Raw genomic sequence first — 20,924 nt, forward strand, 5'->3', positions numbered from 1 at the left:
GGTCGGTCCACCCGTTTAGGGATTTATCATTGGGAAAATGGATCATCGACTATTGTAACAATTCTGCCTCATGTTCCCTTCTATCACTAACATTATTGTTTAAGCATTTTTGGTTGAAAAAAAGGTAGTTATAAGGTTTTAAATTTGTCAAGTAATTTTACCAGTACAGGCAGTAGAACGCCTGTCATTCAGTGCTGTCGCCTAATACACGTCACGGTCAGCTGATACCAAGCTAGCTAACTAACATTAACGTTACCTAGCTAAACGTACTAGACGTTAGCAATGTCTACTGTCGTGTCCATAAGTTTCCTGGCAGAATACTTTGTTGGTGAGGACAAATGTATACAAAGAGGAGAGAACCATTTTAAATCAGGGCATGTAGAGGAGTTTTCGTATGCGGAGGGTCAGCTTGGTCAGGGCCAGCATGAGAGACAGAGTGTATCATGTTTCGCTCTGTGGTGACGTCAGTCAGCAGCGCCAAATGGCAGTGTAGTTTCTCAGTGAACGAAAACAGAAACGTTGTTATTTTGCTACCTTTACGATTAATTGCGAATCTTTTCATGTTGAGCTATAGATTGTGGATGAATACGCACAGAAAGGTACACCATGCAAATGTTCATGCTTTATTTGTTTTAAATGAGACGATTTAGAAATGGGCAAATATATTGCGTTTTCAAGAGGGTGGACCGCGGAGAAACAGCAATGACGTAACCACTACACCTCCCTATAGTGTCTAGCGAACAGAAGGTCACGACCCCCTCAGCCTAGTGAGAGTTAAGCATCTATAGACCTGTTTGCTGTATACAAACATACCGTGTTTGAGCCAATCAGCAATACCAACTGAGTCACGTGACTAAGTTGCCCCGTACCTGCGCGAGCTGCTGTGCAAAAAAAATATGACGGGCTCTATGGAGAAACCATGACACTCCGCTGACTGTTTCAAACGAAAGCGGCTGGATGTCATTTTTCCAAATCAGCATGGCTGTGAGTGTGAGTCTTTCACCTTTTACATATCTAACTTTGGCATGGATTGATTGTGTAGATCGCTAGCATGGCTAACAAATGCAAATATATTGTAGTCTGCCCCATTGTTCTGACCAGGATTACGTTCCTTTTGCCCCCTTGATGCGCACGCACACTGAGTCTGACGTGGACAGCGAACAGGTCTATAGTGTCTAGTGAACAGAAGGTCACGCCCCCTCAGCCTACTGAGAGTTAATCATCTATAGTGTCTAGTGAACAGAAGGCCACGCCCCCTCAGCCTACTGAGAGTTTTTTTTTTAATCCACTTTTTCTCCCATTTTCTATATTTTTCTCCCATCCCAATTTCGTATCATCCAATTCAACCCTCCCCTGTCACGGACGCTGTTTCTTGCCTCCCACAAGCTGGCTGCAATGTGGACTAAGTCATACATAGCACAAGTCCCCTCCGGTACTTCAGGTAACAGCAGTCGCATCTTTTCACCTGCGCAGCTCGATCTCTCAGTGGCGAGGAGTAACGCGTGGGAGGCTCACGCTGTCCCCGACACTTCCTGATTCTACTGCGCAGGCGCACCAACCGACCTGTAGGAGTCGCTGTCCACAACACCCGATCCCCACCCATCAGTTTCCCACCCCCTAATACGGCCAATGTGTATTAGTACGGACGACCAGCTAAACTGAAAGCAAATGTGGAGCGCTGGGCTCGAACTGACGAGCCCAGCGTCTCCAGCATTTCGTGGCGAGTGCCTTGCCCACTACGCCACGTAGCCACCCAGCCTACTGAGAGTTAATAATCTATAGTGTCTAGTGAACAGAAGGCCATGCCCCCTCAGCCCACAGAGTTAATCATCTATAGTGAAGAGAAGGCCACGACCCCTCAGTCTACTGAGAGTTAATCATCTATAGTGTCTAGTGAACAGAAGGCCACGCCCCCTCAGCCTACTGAGAGTTGGCCATGTCCAGAGAGGGTAACATAAAACACATAACAATACAAATGATACATCTGAAGCTGAAAAAATTATACTCATGACATTAATATCTTACAATAAGCTTGTTATGACTGAATACAAATATTATTGTACTGGATTTTTAAGACATCTGGTGTTGACAGGCCGTTGGGAGCTCAGATCCATGTGAACCGTATATCAGTCTCAGTCCCGCGACGAAGACACAGCCTTTGTTGTCCTGCCGTTGATGAAATCAGCCTTCCTGTACCCAGCCTGTAGAGACACACGACAACTCAAGTCAACCAGATCAAACCTGAAGTTCTATCCACTGATCTCAACGTTTTTCAGTGTGTTCTTTGAAGCCATATATCATCAACCTAACCAGCCAGAGACACCATTTAGAATGCCGTTTCACTGGATTTCATCATGTGATTCTGTTAAATAGGATGAAAACCACAGGAGAAAGGCCATTGATATATCACACAATTATTGTAGAAAATGTATTCAAACTGATCATTTTGACATAAAGATATTTTAATAAAGTATGTGTGGAGAAATCCTTTTGTTTGTCCCAAGACAATAGCTTAGATCTCATACCTTGGAGAGAGCCAAGCCCCCACCCCTCTCTACTCTTGTTTCAATGTTCCCTTCTCTCCCTCAGTGTTCTCCTAATGGCCAGGATGAGAGCACTCCTCTTAGCCCAGCTCATTTAACTTACATTGTACCATGTGTTTCACCATTAAACCTACGTATATTGATCATGAAGATCCGTCTATGTACATAATTGAAGAGTCCAGTTCCACCACATATGCACATGTTTTTGTGTATGTTAAAGTCCCTGATTAGTGCAAACAGCATTTGTTTTATTCTTCCCAGTTTTGTGAACGATTAGAAAGTTGTGGATATTTAAAGTAATCGTAACGTATTAATTATTATCCAATGAAGTGTTTGTGGATATTATTTAGTCATTCAAAGGTTCTCAAACCCGTGCCGTCTGGGACCCAAAAGAGACATAGAATCTCGTGCTCGTGCTCCCGGAGGAGGATCCAGACCTGGATTACTGCTTCTGGCACGGAAACCAGACATGCCTGGATTACCGAACGCACAAATTCCACCAAATGCCCAGAGAGCCCCAGGATTCAGATTTTAAATAGTTTTAATCATTTCACTCATTTGCCCATGCAAGCATGCTTTTAGTTTGAAGTAAGTACGCCCCAGTCTGTTTAAAGTACAGAGGCCCCCATTTTGTCGATATCCTTTACCAAAAGGCCCTAGACATGAAGTATTACAGCGCTGGTTTTGGAAAATTGTTCTTCCTTAGTTGGGGGTGGGGGCCTAACACTTTCTTGGCCAGGGGCCCCCTGGTGGCATAATCTGACCATGAATGGAGTGTAGTGTAGTGTAGTGTAGTGTAGTGTAGTGTAGTGTAGTGTAGTGTAGTGTAGTGTAGTGTAGTGTAGAGTAGTGTATAGTGTAGAGTAGAGTAGATTAGTGTAGTGTAGAGTAGATTAGTGTAGTGTAGAGTAGTGTAGTGTAGTGTAGTGTAGTGTAGAGTAGTGTAGAGTAGATTAGTGTAGTGTAGTGTAGAGTAGTGTAGTGTAGTGTAGTGTAGAGTAGAGTAGAGTAGTGTAGATTAGTGTAGTGTAGATTAGTGTAGAGTAGTGTAGTGTAGAGTAGATTAGTGTAGTGTAGAGTAGTGTAGTGTAGAGTAGATTAGTGTAGTGTAGTGTAGAGTAGTGTAGTGTAGTGTAGTGTAGAGTAGTGTAGAGTAGATTAGTGTAGTGTAGAGTAGATTAGTGTAGTGTAGAGTGGTGTAGTGTAGTGTAGTGTAGTGTAGTGTAGAGTAGAGTAGAGTAGAGTAGTGTAGAGTAGTGTATAGTAGAGTAGAGTAGAGTAGAGTAGAGTAGAGTAGAGTAGAGTAGAGTAGAGTAGAGTAGAGTAGAGTAGAGTAGAGTAGAAGTGTAGGTGTGTGTGTGGGAGCCACCTTCTTGTAGGCTCCATGGAGATCAGAATGGTTCCACATGGTGTGCAGCAGGATGCAGGCAGCCTGGCCGGCTCTCGATGGGCCGTACCTAAAGACATGGAAAGTATGTTTTAAATTATTTAAAGTTGGACATTCGCTACACAGACTGACTATTGAGGCATTCAATGATCTTTTTAGCTAACGCTAAGCTTCCAATAAAGAAGACAGAAAACGATAGGTTATGTAGATAACCTAGTTATATGAGTATTGGCTGAGCGTCCCGCTCAAGCCTATTGAGATACCCCTTATCTCCTTGTACCTAGTGTACACCACCACGAACAATTTATGCACCCACACCTGACCGGGTCCCGCCTCTATGGAGGCGTAGCCTATAAGACCATGGTACTGGTCACCAAACACCCTTCCTCGCCAAAATCCCGTTCCAGTAAAAGATCCCCCCTCTGAGGACCCGTAAGCCCACATCAAGGGGTGCGGGGAGCCCTGTCACCCCATCCTTCCTAATGAAGGGGGGGCGCAGTCAACTCCACCTGAGTGCGAACAAGAGGGAACTAGAACCCCTTGAACACACAGCACAGGCGGAACCACGTATAACACACTGTGGCCCATACCCACACACTCCTGCTACCCTACCAAAGGACGGGAAGCAGGAAAGGCCACAGACCCCAGAACCGCCTGGGAGACAGAACCCCCGGTCATGTCCATGAGGTAAAACCTTACAAAGGGGCCCGGGGAGGACCATGAAGCTGCAGCACAGATGTCCTCCACCGAGGCCCCACCCAGGAGAGCGGCAGAGGCAGCCACCCCACGAGTGGAGTGCGCCCTGACGCCCCCAGGGGGATCCTGCCCAGCCAACGTGTAGCAGAGGGCAATGCCCTCGCACAACCAATGGGACAGGCGTTGTTCGATAGGCATGAGAACCACCGTGACAGACAAAAAGCTGAACGGTGACCCCGAGGTCCTGAGTACGGCTGAGGTAATTCTCAAAGCATGGACCGGACATGACAGGTGAAGGCCCGCATCTAACTCACTACCGTGAGGAGGCGGATGAAACGCCTGAACCACAATATCCCTGGAGCGGAAGAACTCCGGATATTTACAGGCACGAAGGCAGGATTAGGCCGCAGAGTGGCACCGCAATCGGACGAAAGACAGGCACTCTGGACGTACCGAGAGAGCACAAAGCACACCCACGCGTCAGCGGAGGTGACGGCCAGCAAGAACGCGGTCTTGAACGACAGCTGTTCCAACGGCGCCTGCTCGAGCGGCTCAAACGGGGCCAAGGACAACCGACGAGGACCAATTGAAGATCCCAAGTCGAAGCCAAGGAGCGTTGCACCGGCTTAACGCGTCGAGCGCCAAGCAGGAAACGCTTCACAAGAGGGTGGCTGAACAAGACATCCCCTCAAATCCCTCATGATAGGAGGATATAGCTGCTGCATATACCCTCACTGTCGAAGCCGACAGTCTATCAAGGAGAGACTGGAGGTAACTAAGGACAGCATCCAGGGAGCAGGAGACTGGGTCCCGGCCCCCCGCCTTACACCACACTTGGAACATACGTCATCTGCCCGCGTAAGCGCGACAGTGGAGGGAGCATGCGCATTCCGGATGGTAACACCATCAGGATCAAGAACCTGCGCCCCTCAACGTACCCGTCCCATAACTGACCTAACAGATGTATGGGGAAGAATCCCAGGCGGCACGGCATCGGTCCCAGACCTGCCTGGCTATGTCCGGACGTAATCCCCACCCGTCAGGATGAGGACCGCCCCGCGACAGTACACCTGTACCCACATTCTCCCTGCCGGGGATGTGGGGAGCCCTCAGGCCGCGCAGATGGAGGACGCCCATAGCCAGCCGCCTGGTGCAGACGGGGGGAGCGTACTCCTCCCTGTCTGTCGATACACGACACTGACGTCGTATCGTCCGTCCTGATCAACACCGTTTGTGGACCAGAAGGACCGCTTTCAACACCAACACATTGAACATAGCGCAGACCGGGCAGCATGGTTTGCCAGCTGCCGCCTACTGCGTTGGCCCGACACATCACCAGCGAGGGAGGCGTCGGTGAAAAACGTGACGTGAGACAGCGCCGTAACCGTCCTAGGACGGAACCTCCCGAGCGTGTTGACAACACGCTCTGAGAGGGATGCCCATAGCCCTCCAACCGTTGACTGGGAAGAGGAGTACTCTACTTCCAGTCTACAGCAACCCCAGGCTGGTAGAGACCTGCCTGGTACGAGACCTGACGATCCACCTTGACCGCGAAGGACCAGAACGTCGTCAGGGCAGAATACACTCCGTAACCCCTGACGACGCAGAGGCCCCAGTGCGGCCTCCACGCACTTGGTGAAGATGCGGGGAGCCAGAGAAAACCGAACGGCAGCCTCTGGTACTCATACGCTAACCCTGCAAAGGAAGCGTAGGTAAGCCCTAGGATGGAAGCTCGGAGATGCGCATACGTATCCTACAGGTCTATGGAGGATAACCAGACCCCCACCTGACAGTGTTCAACAGGTAGGAGACGATCCAAAAAATGCTGAACCTTCCCATGGGACAGGTCCAGCCTGGGTCTGACACCCCCCCCCCCTCCCGATTTCTCAGGCACCAGAGAACACCGGGAGGAGAACACCACGACGATGGCTTGCTTCGTCCACAGAGATTGGATCTTGTTGACCAGAGCTGTCACTGCTGGAGACCCTGACAATAGGGTCTGTACCAAACCCGAAAACGGGTGGGGTTGTGTAAACACAAGTCCCCGCCTCAGCGTTCTCTCCATCCACCTCGACATATGGTACTGCCGTAGTCACATGTGATGACACTCCCAACGCACCAGCCGCCATGTGGCGCAGGTCCGCCAGGAACTGTAGATAGTTGGCCCGGTCCCACCCGCTGTGCGTAGCCAACCCTGGAACCGTGCGAGCAGAGCGTTCCGTGTCGGGACATCTGACCCTGACACCACCCATGAGGCAATCGCACCCAAGGGGGGACCCCGACAGAAAGGGCCGGTTTGATACGGGGGGCTTTCTAGGTGAAAAAAGCCCCCCCACTGAACACCCCTCCAGAACATGCTGAGGAGTTGTTCTGCAGCCGGACATGCAAGGTGTAAGGACCCCATGGGTTCCCACACACCGTAGCCCTGCAGTGATATTACTACCACCCAAATCACGCGTGCCTGCGAGACCACTGCCAATTTTTCAGGAGTGGGAGGCACCAACATGATACCTGGCCTGGCGAAGGCGAGGCCGGGGAAGCCCGCACTGTGTGCCTCAAAAGGTTTCGAGCCCCCCTGCTGACAACACTTATAGTTGACAGACGTAACACCAGGCTCAACCAACACAGCTTATGGTGTGGGAGCCGCTTGACAGCACAACATTCTCACGGACAGACCCAGGCTCAGCCATCAACTGGGTGTCAGCCCCTGTCCCCATGAGAAGCGAAAAGTGGGGCCGCCCGCGCTTCAACGAAGGCACGCGGCCCGCAGCCAAAGGAAACAATCAGAGCCCACCTTTTCCGCTGGTGTTGGGGAAGGGAGTGATCGGAGAGCGGGCTGCTCGCGGCAGGACGGTGACGGCTTGTTGTTCAAGCCGAACCCATCCAACATGGCCGATCCCTCGGCCGCCAAGGCTGTCGGCCTTGTGGACACCTGTCGATTCAACGGCCAGGATACCTCCGGCGGGGGAAAACATGGCCGCCTGTCGAGGGCCTCGTCATCGCCGCTGACGAGGCCGTGCTCTCTCTTTTTCTGGCTGCGCGGTGTGGGGCCTAGGACAATACCGCCCGCGCTCCAGCAGAAGACCAAAATCCCCTGCGGAGAGGGGAACCCTGAGCGGTTATAGCTTGCGGCTGGGTCAAAGCTAATAACGTCAACAACCTCGCGCGATGTGTCGACGTCGGCTGGCCCTCAAGGCCCCGCCACCAGACACCATTTTTTTTATAGAAAAAACAGCAATTCGAACACAGTTCTAATCGCTGCCAATTCCATACCGTGGCGGTACAGGCTTTAGCAGCCCACCAGCCACTCGCCAGGCCGACCCACCCATGGCGTCGGCCGGGCGGGGCACTGTTTCAATATGTCAAAAACAAAGGACTGATGTTAAAACGGAGCACCATTGGTGGTTGCAAACAGCAACCTCCACTGTGGTGTGCACCATGAAAGGGTTAAATGAATAAAAGAACTAAACAACAAAATACTGTAGAATGAGCAAACCCATATACACACGTTAAGGGGAGGCGGACCAGAGCGAACTAGTCCCGCCTTCATTCAAAATATTCACAACAGCACACCAGCCCTAGCTTAGCCCATTTACCAAAAAAGGTAAACAAAGCCCCCCCCCCGCATACTCCCCCAATAGACACCGATTGACCGTCAGCATGAATGGTTGAGAGGAGAGAAAGCTGTAGCATAGACAGACCTTCTCATAGCAGAGTGACAGAACGAAACAGTAGCCCCCTACACTACTACAGCCTAGCGTGAGGCGATGTGGGACCCAGATCAACAACCGCCTGCGCACAGACACGCAACATGTTTACCATGTCGGCTGGACCCATAGCCCCACTACCCGACGCCAATGTGGATAGGAACTAGCCAGCTGAGCCATAACCCGCCGTTAAGTCCCATCCTGCAGTAGTATAGCTCTACTGCTACACCGCTGAGCTCACGCATCGGCTCCCAGATGGGGACACCGTTCCACAGACCCCGCCGGAACACAAAGGTAACGTACCTGGCTAGGCTACCTAGCCACGGCCTACCCTGTTGTCAACCCATTTACCCGTAAAAAAGGTAAATAGGACTCAGCAAAACACCCACAACAGCTACCGACTGACCTTCATTGATGAACCGGGCAAGAGGAGGGAGAAGTGACAACATCTCACGGCGGAGACATTAGAACAGCATAGCAGTAGTGTTAGCATGTAGCAGTAGTGTTAGCATGTAGCATTAGCGTTAGCATGTAGCATTAGTTGTTTAACAGCACGCCCAGGACAATTTGGAAACCGTTCACTGCAGTGAAACGTTCACCAAACCATCCTGCCCCCGGCACCGACACACAACATGGTTGTGTAACAAAACAAACCAGCATTACTAACACTAATACCCATGCCTGAAGACACAGGGCCTACCTGGGTACAAGCTGGCCCGACAGCCAACCTTGCACAGCTGATCCTTGGTCTGCTGCCATCAGACAAGGAAACATCAACATAGGCCCGTCGTGTCGCTGAAAACATGCTTCGAAGATGCCAGGGGCCAGCAACCTCCGGTAAGCTTTCAACATTACACAATTCCTCCAATCTTTTTCATACTACTAGTTACATAAGGTGCACAGCATCCAGTATGATGGAACAAAAATAGAGGAAGGGTGTTTGGTGACCAGTACCATGGTCTTATAGGCTACGCCTCCATAGAGGCGGGACCCGGTCAGGTGTGGGTGCATAAATTGTTCGTGGTGGTGTACACTAGGTACAAGGAGATAAGGGGTATCTCAATAGGCTTGAGCGGGACGCGATAGCCATGCGAAATATAACTAAAGTTTTGTCCTGGAATTTCCCCGGAGACTCCTTTGCGTCATTTAGCGATGTCAAAGAGCTTAGATGTTACCCCTAAACATGCACAGGAAGAATATATTTATTCCTACCAGAAAGAAACTATTGGATCAAGCGTTTACATGGTTATATAGGCACTTATATTTTCCTATTGAACAGATTATCAAATGTTTACACCACTTCTCTAACCCTGATTGATATGTCCTTCCAATCTCTTCTGATTGAGGTGGTTACATGAGGTATTTCATTCTGATCAGGCTGTTATTGGGATTATTAGTGGAATATTAGGGTCCATGTAAACACAGCTAATGACTATTCTTCTTTTATTTTTTTGACTTTCCTTTACATTTGAGCAAAATCTCACAGCACACCTGAACGGACTCCAAGACATGTTGCGAACCAGGACATCATATAGACGTTTATTTACAACATAAACATTCTAAATGGACCAAAGTGTATTTCCCATTGCTAATATCAATAGTAGACAAGAAAACTATAACAGAAGGAACGGTCATCACGTCACTATCTCGTGTGTAAACACACATTGGTGCAGAAGTGTAGAAACTTTCTGTTCGTCCGACATTGAGTTGAATGGGGTCAGCCATCTCCTAGTTCAGGACCTCTCATTTAAACAGGTTATTACCTCGGATGTCAAAATCATCTGCAATTTTGTTGCTATTGTTAACTAGCTTAGTTTGATATATTGGTTGATGTATATTTCCTCAGATAGCTGGTATATATTTTTTTATTTAAATACAGGCTTCACAAGAACCGGCACCAACGTCTAGCACCAAGCAGATAATAATAATAATAATAACTTTATTTGTATAGCACTTTTCATACAGAGGTTGCAGTTCAAAGTGCTTCACAGATCATAGAACGCTGGTATTCTGACGTGATGACCCTTCCTTCATTTATCGTTTCCTTGTCCGCAGCACACCCACAGTGTCAGACTGACCCGTTGTCCTTGGTGCTGATGTTGATGATCTTCGGCAGAGCACCGTGGTTGAAGACTGCTTTGACCTGCTGGGTCTGGTTCTGGCTCAGGTTGATGAGGATGTGACACAGAGACACCGTGACCTCGGTGGGAAGGTCAGCCGCCGTGTCAGAGTGAGGCAGCATGCCGACCACCTCCGGCAACACCTGCTTGACTTCAAGGAAACACAGCGGTGGCAGTTCAGTTTGACTACATTTGATTATTATTATTAATAACATATTTGACTTTTTAACTCCTTAAACACCAACTATTACACCAGCCTGCAGTTGTTTTTATAATTTTTAGGAGGTTGAATGAATGAATCTAGATTCATAAAATCACCTATTTCCGTGTGCAGCTCCCTGTAGCGCGAGATGTTCCTCAGCAGAGACACGGCCATCCTCTTCACGTCGCTCTCGCCCTCCTGAAGCATCTTCCTCACCTGCTGGAGACCGTTCTCTCTCAGTACGATGGTGTGAGCGATGGCTTCAGTCACCTGCAGGAAAACAGCTGTTGATATCACTTCACACTGCGCTCCATTTAATAACACTACGGTGTGCCGTGTCATGGATCCATTTCAAAATTGTATCTTGTTGCTACAGTTTTATTGAGATTTTGGGAGAAAAACAGGATTAAAATAGACCTGTTTGGATGAAAAAGCTCCATGATGATTCTATTTTAATTAAATCAAATACATCAAATCGATGTGAGATCACACTGTACTTAGCGATGGACAAACACAAATATCATTATACCATTAGAAATAAGAAATATGTAGTGATATGATATTTTGACTCTATTGCCCTACTTGACAGATTAAATGTCACTGCTTTGCCAGGAAGTATTTATCTTAAATGTTGCCAAATTGATACAGCAATATATTGCAATATTTTGTGTGCTGATATTATACAGTGATGCCAAGTATGGATATTTTTATTATTATTATTTTCTTTTTTAAATTCTTTCTTGACAATCCCATTTTGCAATAAACATTTCGGAGTGAGGTGAGGAACTTATTGGATAAAACAGATGAGGTAATAATATCGCAATATGATATTACAATACTGTGACTCTAGTATCATGGTAAAACTGATGATGTAATATCGCAATATGATAATATTACAATACTGTGACTAGTATCATGATGAAACAGATGTAATATCGCAATATGATATTACAATAATACTGTGACTAGTATCATGATAAAACAGATGTAATATCACAATATGATATTACAATACTGTGACTAGTATGATAAAAAAGATGATGTAATATCTCAATATGATATTACAATACTGTGACTCTAGTATCATGATAAAACAGACGATGTAATATCGCAATATGATGATATTACAATACTGTGACTAGTATCATGATAAAACAGATGATGTAATATCGCCAGTGTTTCCCACAGGATTTTGTGAGACTGCAGTGGTTGAACCTTGGCCCCTCTCAAAACACAAAATCGACTAGAGCATACATTTGAGCCATCAAAGAAATGAAGCAAAGTGGTTACCTGTGTTGAACTGGTTTATTTTTTAGAAAATAAAAAGATATACTGGATTACTATTACGACTACTACCACTGCCAATACTACTGATACATCCCTATTGGTAAACTTAATTTTTCTTTAAATTATAATACATTTATAAATAAAATATAAATATTTTTTGGTTCATTATAAAACTGTGGGGGGGGGGGGCAATTAGACTGTGGCGGCCCGCCACAGTCTAGGTAATTAATGGGAAACACTGAATATCGCAATATGATGATATTACAATACTGTGACTCTAGTATCATGATAAAATGGTATGGTGGGGCCTCTGGTCATTCCCACCCCTACACCAATACCGTCACAATCCTTACTTTGTACAAAGGTTTCAAGTTAAAGAATTATGTGGAAACCGTTTTGAAAGTATATGACCTGTAAACAATACTGAGCTTCTTATAACTTTATATAGCGCATCCAACTACACATCTATCAGAATCCCCATTAACTGTTCACAGATCAGCTATTCTATCAGGTTTTTTCTTCAAATGTAATAATGTAATGTTAATCTGGGGAATAAGGTCTTATATAAGCCGGCAGGAAAAAACCTGCCCAATAGTAGTAAATTCTAGTCAGCCAAGCTTTTTCATTGGATGTTATTTTCTGAAGTTGCTGTGTTCAGGTAGAAAGTTTATTGGCCTCAACCCAACTGATGGAAATCAGTTTATTTTATTTGATCAGCATTCTTTTTTAACATTTCAACAAGACGTCTGCTTAAAATTCGCTTTTTGAATGGAAACATTCAATGAGCTGCATCGTGGAGCCACTTGGTTTGTTTGTTTGTGAGTTGTTGTTGTTGTTGTCACTGTTGTTCCATTTTGGTTTGTTTTGATTCATTTTCTGGGGTGGCCTACACCTTTAAAACGTTTACATTTAATACTCATTATTAATAAAATGACCCAGAGCTAGAATCAAAAGAAGAGGATAGGTCAGTGTTGTCATAGCAATGTTCCAAAATGTCTGCCCTGTTACCACTGGCAGACAAGTGCATTGTAAGTAGTGTTGTCTACCAGTGCTGAATAACTAACAGAGCTGTGACTCATCCTCTAGATCCAGATCTGTGACTCAACCTCTAGATCCAGATTTGTGACTCATCCTCTAGATCCAGAGCTGTGACTCAACCTCTAGATCCAGATCTGTGACTCAACCTCTAGATCCAGAGCTGTGACTCAACCTCTAGATCCAGAGCTGTGACTCAACCTCTAGATCCAGAGCTGTGACTCAACCTCTAGATCCAGATCTGTGACTCAACCTCTAGATCCAGAGCTGTGACTCATCCTCTAGATCCAGAGCTGTGACTCATCTTCTAGATACAGATCCGTGACTCAACCTCTAGATCCAGATCTGTGACTCATCTTCTAGATCCAGAGCTGTGACTCAACCTCTAGATCCAGAGCTGTGACTCATCTTCTAGATCCAGAGCTGTGACTCAACCTCTAGATCCAGAGCTGTGACTCATCTTCTAGATCCAGAGCTGTGACTCATCCTCTAGATCCAGAGCTGTGACTCATCTTCTAGATCCAGAGCTGTGACTCATCTTCTAGATCCAGAGCTGTGACTCAACCTCTAGATCCAGAGCTGTGACTCATCTTCTAGATCCAGAGCTGTGACTCATCTTCTAGATCCAGAGCTGTGACTCAACCTCTAGATCCAGAGCTGTGACTCATCTTCTAGATCCAGAGCTGTGACTAAACCTCTAGATCCAGAGCTGTGACTCAACCTCTAGATCCAGAGCTGTGACTCATCCTCTAGATCCAGAGACGCTCCCTTCTCACCATGCCAGTCCCAGCGGTGATATTCTGCAGGGCTCCTATAGCAGCTTCCTGTGTGCAGTGTTTGACACTGCGGGCCAAGAGTGACAGGTACATCCGTACAGTGATGGCGCTCCACAGCCACTCTACACCACAGGGGTTAGCTTTCTCCTCCAGCAGGGGGCAATGTCGCTCCATTTCCTAGGACCAACAGGTTACACAGCATTAAGTTCAAGTTGTCTTGAGTTATTGGTTATTGGTATATGTGGAATGTTTAGGTTCATGAATGTTTAGGATGAATCGGCCTATAGAGCTGAAGTCGATAGCTTTGCTGTATGGTGCAAGGAGAACGACCTGCTTTTGAACATCTCTAAGACAAAGGAAATTATAGTTGACTTCCGGCGCGGGGAGGCAGTCCACCCTCCTCTGTACATAAACGGCCAGCAGGTGGAGAGGGTGGACAGTTTCAAATTCCTCGGCATCACCATATGTGATAATTTAAAATGGGAAGTTAACACCAGCCTCATAATTAGCAAAGCCCACCAGAGGTTTCACTCCCTGCGCCAGCTTAAAAAGTTTGGTGTGTCCAGGGAGGCAATGCTCAGTTTTTATAGAGCCACTGTAGAGAGTGTCCTTACCTTCTCAATGACTGTGTGGTACGGAAACACCACCGTCCATGATAGGGGACATTTAGAACGAACTGTACGCACAGCGTCAAAAATCATCGGCTGTGAGCTCCCCTCTGTGGCCTCCATTTATGCCACACAAATCCGGCGGAAAGGGGAAAAGGTGATCAGGGACCCTTCTCACCCTGCTTACGACCTCTTTAACCCCCTTCCCTCTGGCAGAAGACTCCAAAGTCTCAGGTGCAGGACATCCCGTTTTAAAAACAGTACATATCCCGAGGCTGTCCGTCACCTGAACTTGAGTACAAATGTACAGGCACTTTGCACAACAAGGGCTAGCACCAGCCAACATGCACTTTAAGGCAATATGCACTTTAAAACTGGAACACTGAGCAATTTATTTTAGGTACTGTAGCATTTTTTCTTTTTAATTGTTTGTGTAAAACTCTTTATTGTGGGGATTGTACTCTTGTGTTTTTATATTGTATTCTTGTGTTTTTATATTGTACTCTTGTGTTTTTATATTGTATTCTTGTGTTTTTATATTGTGTGTTTTTAACATTGTCTGTACTGTACGTGGCACCAAGACAAATCCCAATCAACAGTGTTGAAATGGCAATAAAGTATCTATCTATCTATCTATCTATCTATCTATCTATCTATCTATCTATCTATCTATCTATCTATCTATCAGTTGAGAAGCCTGATTGCGTGGTGGTAAAGACTGCCCTTGAATCTGATGGTACCTGCAGCCATGCTGCTGTAGCCTCTGTCAGATGGTAACAGGGAAAACCGTCTGCCACATTTCCATAAACCAGATTTCCATAAGCCAAATGTACAGTCTAGCAGGTGTGAGTGTGCCCCGTGATTCATAGTAGTTGTGTCTAGGCAACAAGGAAGCTGCTAGCTTGGCAATGAAAAATGCCAAGCCTCTTGTTCAATTTCTTTACAAATAGCTTTGTTATAAGGATACTGACTATAAACATGATGCTACGTACAGGCACTGATCTTGGATAATGGATATAGCATAATAAATGTCTCTGCCGCCAAGCGTGTTAGGGAACTCCTTAACACTTTCACTGCCCAAGTTTAATTCATTATTAGTCCCTTGAATGCCCAGGGCCACTTCAATGTTAGCGTTAATATCGCCTAATCTATGTTTTAAATGATGTGTCTAATCTGCCCGTCGTTTATCAAAGACTCATTTTCCAGTCAACATTGTCGTAGCAGATTGTTTTTTTATCGGTTCATTTCCGTTTTCTACCATTCTGAAAAGCACTCGGTTTCACGGAAAAAATAAGAGATTCCCTGATAATCGCCTTTTCCTGGAATATTCTAGAACGTTGTAATTTTTCGGCCTATTTATGAATCGTTTTCAAATAAACGCTAGATTATCGATCGTATATGTGTACGCATGCACGCTCTTGCGGCGAGCCGAAAATCAAGTCTCCTATTTCCTGACGGCGCGCACAGTCAAACAGCGATATCACATAATCACATAAAAGCTTATATATCCGTGAAAACGGGTCTGATTATCCTTAGACTGGTACCATAGATTCCTTACCTGAGATCAGATGGTATCCAAATGGATTATTCCAATTCCTGATCGCCATTCGAAAAAATCGCTCCTTTTAGTGATCCACTGTGTATACTGTAAAACACATATTCCCCGCTGCTCCGAGAGTCCAGCATGAAGCTGGTAGACGCCGGTTGCATGAGTGAGAAGTAAAATGTGGAGTGCAGGTTTTTTTTTTCTCATTCATTGTCATTGAGTTCCATGAATTACCATCTGGGAGACGATAGGGGGCGCTTTTTTCACATCCGAGCGCCTGAGGTAGCTGAATTTCCAACGGTAGACACGGTTGATGAAATATGATTTCAGATCGCAAAAAAAAAGAAAAAAAAGAGAACAAACGAATATTTTCGTGATTGGGTATTCAACCCGGGGGGTAATAACCCGAATAATCTCGGGCGTGGCATGCAAAGTGTTAAGTAGATGTTTATTACTATGTTGATGATGATGATTACAAAAATATGTTTAGTTAACACTTTAATCGCCGGGAACGCCGTAACTCGTCTTTGCTCGCCATGCTCATTCTGCCGAAGACGCCGTAACTCGTCTTTGATATCAATATTTCAAAAATCTGTGATCGAAATCATATTTCTCCTCCGGAGACATGAGATGTACTGGTGAGCTCCACTCAACTGTCTAACGGTTCAAGAGCGCCATCTGGTGGCCGATCGGCAGATCGGCCAACAGGAAGTGACGTGCCAAACAGGAAGTGCTCATCCATATTTCGTCCGGGCACTCGCGATCGTTAGCCGGACTCCATCTCAACACACTGGATAATCAATCGCTCGCCCTAACTCAATAAACAACGTTATTTGGACGTATATAGTATTATACAACCTGGAAATGGTTCATCTAGTTTCAACGTTATTTTCTAACATGTTCCATAGAAACTGCTCTGATGACCATATGACCCACACTAGACGAATGATATAACGTTGCCCAAGGAATTATAAACGACCCCCCGCCCATCCGGTCAATATCAGATGATACGTAGTAACTTCTAGAAGTACCTCCAGTTGAAATTTTTCATCTGGCACCGATCGCTACCAAACTGTATTTGATCATCAATATAATGCATTTGGGGCTATAAATCAAGTTCTGGAGAAAGCTGCAGAAAACGATAAAAACATACTTTAGACCATATTTTAGTATGAATATGTGAATGAAAAAGTATAACGTTGCTACACCCTGAACAATGGATATAGGACATTGAATGGGCCATAATAATGTCAATTTAGCAATAGAATTTAAAAGGTTATAGCCCTGCAAAGAAGGGGAACTTCTCCATAGACAAATAGAGCTGGCTAGGGATGGTAAATTATGAATTTAACCATGGCGATCAAAGTGTTAAAAGGTGCTATGGGTAAAAATGTTATGTAGAGTAAAAAATATCATCCACAAAGCTTTTAGAAAGGTGTGGAATAAAATAATTGCTCCCCCCACAATATATGTTGCTGTTTACATGTTGCATGCATGTATCGATTGATTGATTGATTGATTGAAAATTGTATTAACAGATTGCAGAATGGGTACAATACAGTACAGCTCAATACACACAATTGTTAAGGGGATGCAGACCAGAGAAAGACTTTCGTCTTGTTTACATCAGTGTCCCCCATTTTCAATTAATCATAACATATATGACATACATGACATACAGATAGACAGTACTGCTACATCTATACATTTATGACATACCAGATTTACAAATACAGTACTGTTTGTGGTATCCCCTCCCTACTTCCCATTTCCCCATGTGGAATGCACCTGCATGGGTAAATGACATGCTGGTGCTCTAGTGCAAAATCTTGTGGCTGAATGTTATCTATAGCACCTTTAACACATTCATGGCCAACCACGTATATATACGTGATTCGGCGCCATGCTTAAAGGGCCAACCACGTATATATACACGTGGTAAACTTGTTTTTGCTTTTATTGCATTTTAATAACCTACTCAATGACGCTGTGGCCGTCAAAGTGTTAAGGTAAGGGTTATGTTTATAGGTTTTTAGGTTTAACAACTTTTTTACAATTCTGTTGCTGAGAAATATTATGTTTACATGCCCCCCATTGACTCCCACTAGCATGCTTTAGTTCTAAGAAATGCTATCACATTCTGCTTCTAACATCTAAAAAACACTGTTGCAAAGTTAGATGCATTTTAGATGGAGAGAAATTACTCAGTTTGTGATTAATCAGAAAGGTGTCTTATGGGAAATGTGCTTACCAGAGTCAGACAAGAAGATAGATACCAATTTCAGTTCAGTAGAAAGCTTTCCAATAGCCTAGCTTAGCATAAATTAATGGAAGCGGATACAGACCACTAGTGTCGCTTAAAACTTTTTTGGCTAGCTGGTCCATAACCGCTTCCATTCATTGTGCTAAGCTACACTGTAAAAAATAAACTGAAATTCACTGTATTATCTTACAGATTACCTTTGTTTTTCTACTTTAAGTGTAAATACCATATAAATACAGTAAATTACCTTTTATCAAAATATTAACCATTAAATAAAGGTTATAATCTGTAAATGTATTTGAGTTTACTGTAATTTGACAGTAAGTATTTGGAAACCATTGATGCCAGACATTTACCGTTTTCTTGCAGCTTTTTTTCTTACAGTGTAGGCTACAGTAGCTTGCAGCCGGATAGCTTTCTACTGAAAGCACAGAGAGGAAATTGGTATCAATCTTCTTGTCTGACTCTGGAGAAGATGGTAAGCGTATTTCCCATAATGTTGGTGTGTTCCTTTAACTATCTACCTCATCTAAAAGACAGAGAATGTGTTTTGGGGGCCGCTACCTCTGTGAGCTTGGCACTGCGATTAGTGAAACAGCCTGGAGTCTTGTCCTTGGGGCGGAGGTTCTGCCGAGATTCATACACATTACTGACATACTTCTGGGGAAGCTCAGCCTCGATCTGATAGGACAGGTTGTGAAGAATACAAACACAGTTCTCTGTGGCCTGCATGAGGGAGGAGAGAGTGAGAGGAGAGAGGGTGAGAGAGTGAGAGAGGAGAGAGTGAGAGGTGAAGGTGAGATGAGAGTGAAAGGAGCGTGAGGAGAGGGTGAGAGGAGAGGGGGAGAGAGATGAGAGGGTGAGAGATATGAAAGGATGAGAAGAGAGGAGAGGGTGAGAGAGGAGAGGGTGAGAGTGAGAGAAGAGGAGAGTGAGATGAGAGTGAGAAAGGAAAGTGAGAGTTAGAGACATGCGGGTATGAGAGAGGAGAGAGAGAGGAGAGGGTGAGAGAGGAGAGTGAGAGGAGAGGGTGAGAGATGATATGGTGAGAAGATAGGAGAGGGTGACATAGGAGAGAAGAGGGTGAGAGGAGAGGGTGAGGTGAGATGAGAGAGAGTGAGAGGAAAAGGTGAGATAAGAGGAGAGGGGGGAGAGGGAGAGAGAGGCAAGTGAGATGAGAGTGAGCGATGAAAGGGTGAGAGAGGAGAGGGTGAGAAGAGAGGGAGAGAGTGAGAGGGGAATGAGAGAGGAGAGGATGCTGAGTGAGAGCAGATGGTGAGAGAGAAGAGAGCAGAGTGAGAGAGGAAAGAGTGAGAGGAAAAGGTGAGATGAGAGGGAGAGGAGAGGGTGAGATAGTAGAGTGAGAAATATGAGAGGGTGAGATAGTAGAGTGAGAAATATGAGAGGGTGAGATATTAGAGTGAGAGATATGAGAGGGTGAGAGTTAGAGATGAAAGAGTGAGACAAGAGTGAGAGGATAGGGGGATAGGAGAGAGATGAAAGGGTGAGATGAGAGGCAGAGGAGAGGGTGAGATAGTAGAGTGAGAGATATGAGAGGGTGAGAGTTATAGATGAAAGAGTGAGACAAGAGTGAGATGAGAGTGTGAGAGTATGAAAGGAAAGGGTATGAGGAGAGTGAGAGAGGAGAAGGTGAGGAGAGAGAAGAGGATGAGAGATGAGAGTGAAAGAGAAGAGGGAGAGAGGAGAAAGTGAGAGATGAGAGGGTGAGAGATACGAGAGAGAGGAGACGCATGAGTATGAAGTTCCGAACTGAAGGATAGGATTGTCACTGTTGACAATAAATACAGTATACACCCATGTACTGTACACACACATAAACACACACACACTTGTGTTAATTACAGCTAAATTAAATGATAAGGTAGCAGTCCCTATAAGACAAGGTATTGCTATTCTTTCATCTACATAATTTCATGGATCTCTAATTAACACAACACAATGATTCAATGTCCCTGATGACATCACTGGGGGCCATATTCAATCTAATTTACTCACAATAATTGACAAACTAAATGAATGTGTGCAAAACTGACTTGTGAAGTGTGAGATTATGTGCAAAATAAATCAGCATTTTTTTTGTGTGGTGAAGTGCCCCTTTTTAAAGATTTTTTTTGGAAATCTATCTTCTTGTCTGACTCTGGAGAAGACGTCTGTTGCCGTGTGTTCCTTTAAAGGGAAGTGTGTTTGAGTGGTACTGTCTGTCACAGACCTTGTCATCAGGCTTGTAGTCAGCGATGGTGCCTCTGATGTAATAGACCAGGCAGTCGATGAGCTTCTCACACTCTCTCATGGCCTTCCTGCCGTCTGGCCCCGCGGAGCTGAGGTTGCTGGAGATGACAACAACAACACATGACTTGAGTATTTAAGTGAGTTCAGTAAATATATAGTAATATTTGTATAGAACCGTATTACTGATGACATAATTATGATATAGTAAATCTGTATTTGTATAGAACCTTATTACTGATGACATCATTATGATGTAGTAAATCTGTATTTGTCTATTTTATCTTACTCTTTTTATTATTGTCTATTTAAAACTGAATCAAACCATAAACAAGGTGGCCTGTTGGGATGTTAGATCCTAATGTGGAAAAACTGTGATTTTATATGTCTGCACTTTATGTGCTCATTTTATGCCTGTCTTTTTTCTGTTGTGAAACACTTTGAGCTGCAGTTTCTGTATGAAAGGTGCTATACAAATACAGTTTATTATTATAGAACGTTATTACT

At 45.0% G+C, this 20,924-nt stretch overlaps 1 protein-coding gene across 4 annotated transcripts in view; it reads right to left on the minus strand.

Moving 5' to 3' along the window:
* Positions 1-1,630: 1,630 nt before the first annotated feature.
* pkp2 (plakophilin 2) overlaps positions 1,631-20,924 on the minus strand; it is a 78,007-nt gene continuing 58,713 nt past the window's right edge. For 3 of the 4 annotated variants that reach the window (XM_084330901.1, XM_084330900.1, XM_084330903.1), the window contains 7 exons: positions 20,401-20,518; positions 18,735-18,896; positions 13,754-13,930; positions 10,772-10,958; positions 10,412-10,604; positions 3,913-4,000; positions 1,631-2,201 (listed from right to left, as the gene is read on the minus strand). In XM_084330901.1, the coding sequence (XP_084187027.1) occupies positions 2,133-2,201; positions 3,913-4,000; positions 10,412-10,604; positions 10,772-10,958; positions 13,754-13,930; positions 18,735-18,896; positions 20,401-20,518 (994 nt within the window). In that variant the 3' untranslated portion in view covers positions 1,631-2,132. The remainder of the gene's footprint in view (positions 2,202-3,912; positions 4,001-10,411; positions 10,605-10,771; positions 10,959-13,753; positions 13,931-18,734; positions 18,897-20,400; positions 20,519-20,924) is intronic. The other variant, XM_084330902.1, reaches the window with a different exon arrangement.

The sequence above is a fragment of the Notolepis coatsorum genome (genome assembly GCF_963971535.1).
Source record: "Notolepis coatsorum genome assembly, chromosome: 15".
Taxonomy (NCBI): domain Eukaryota; kingdom Metazoa; phylum Chordata; class Actinopteri; order Aulopiformes; family Paralepididae; genus Notolepis; species Notolepis coatsorum.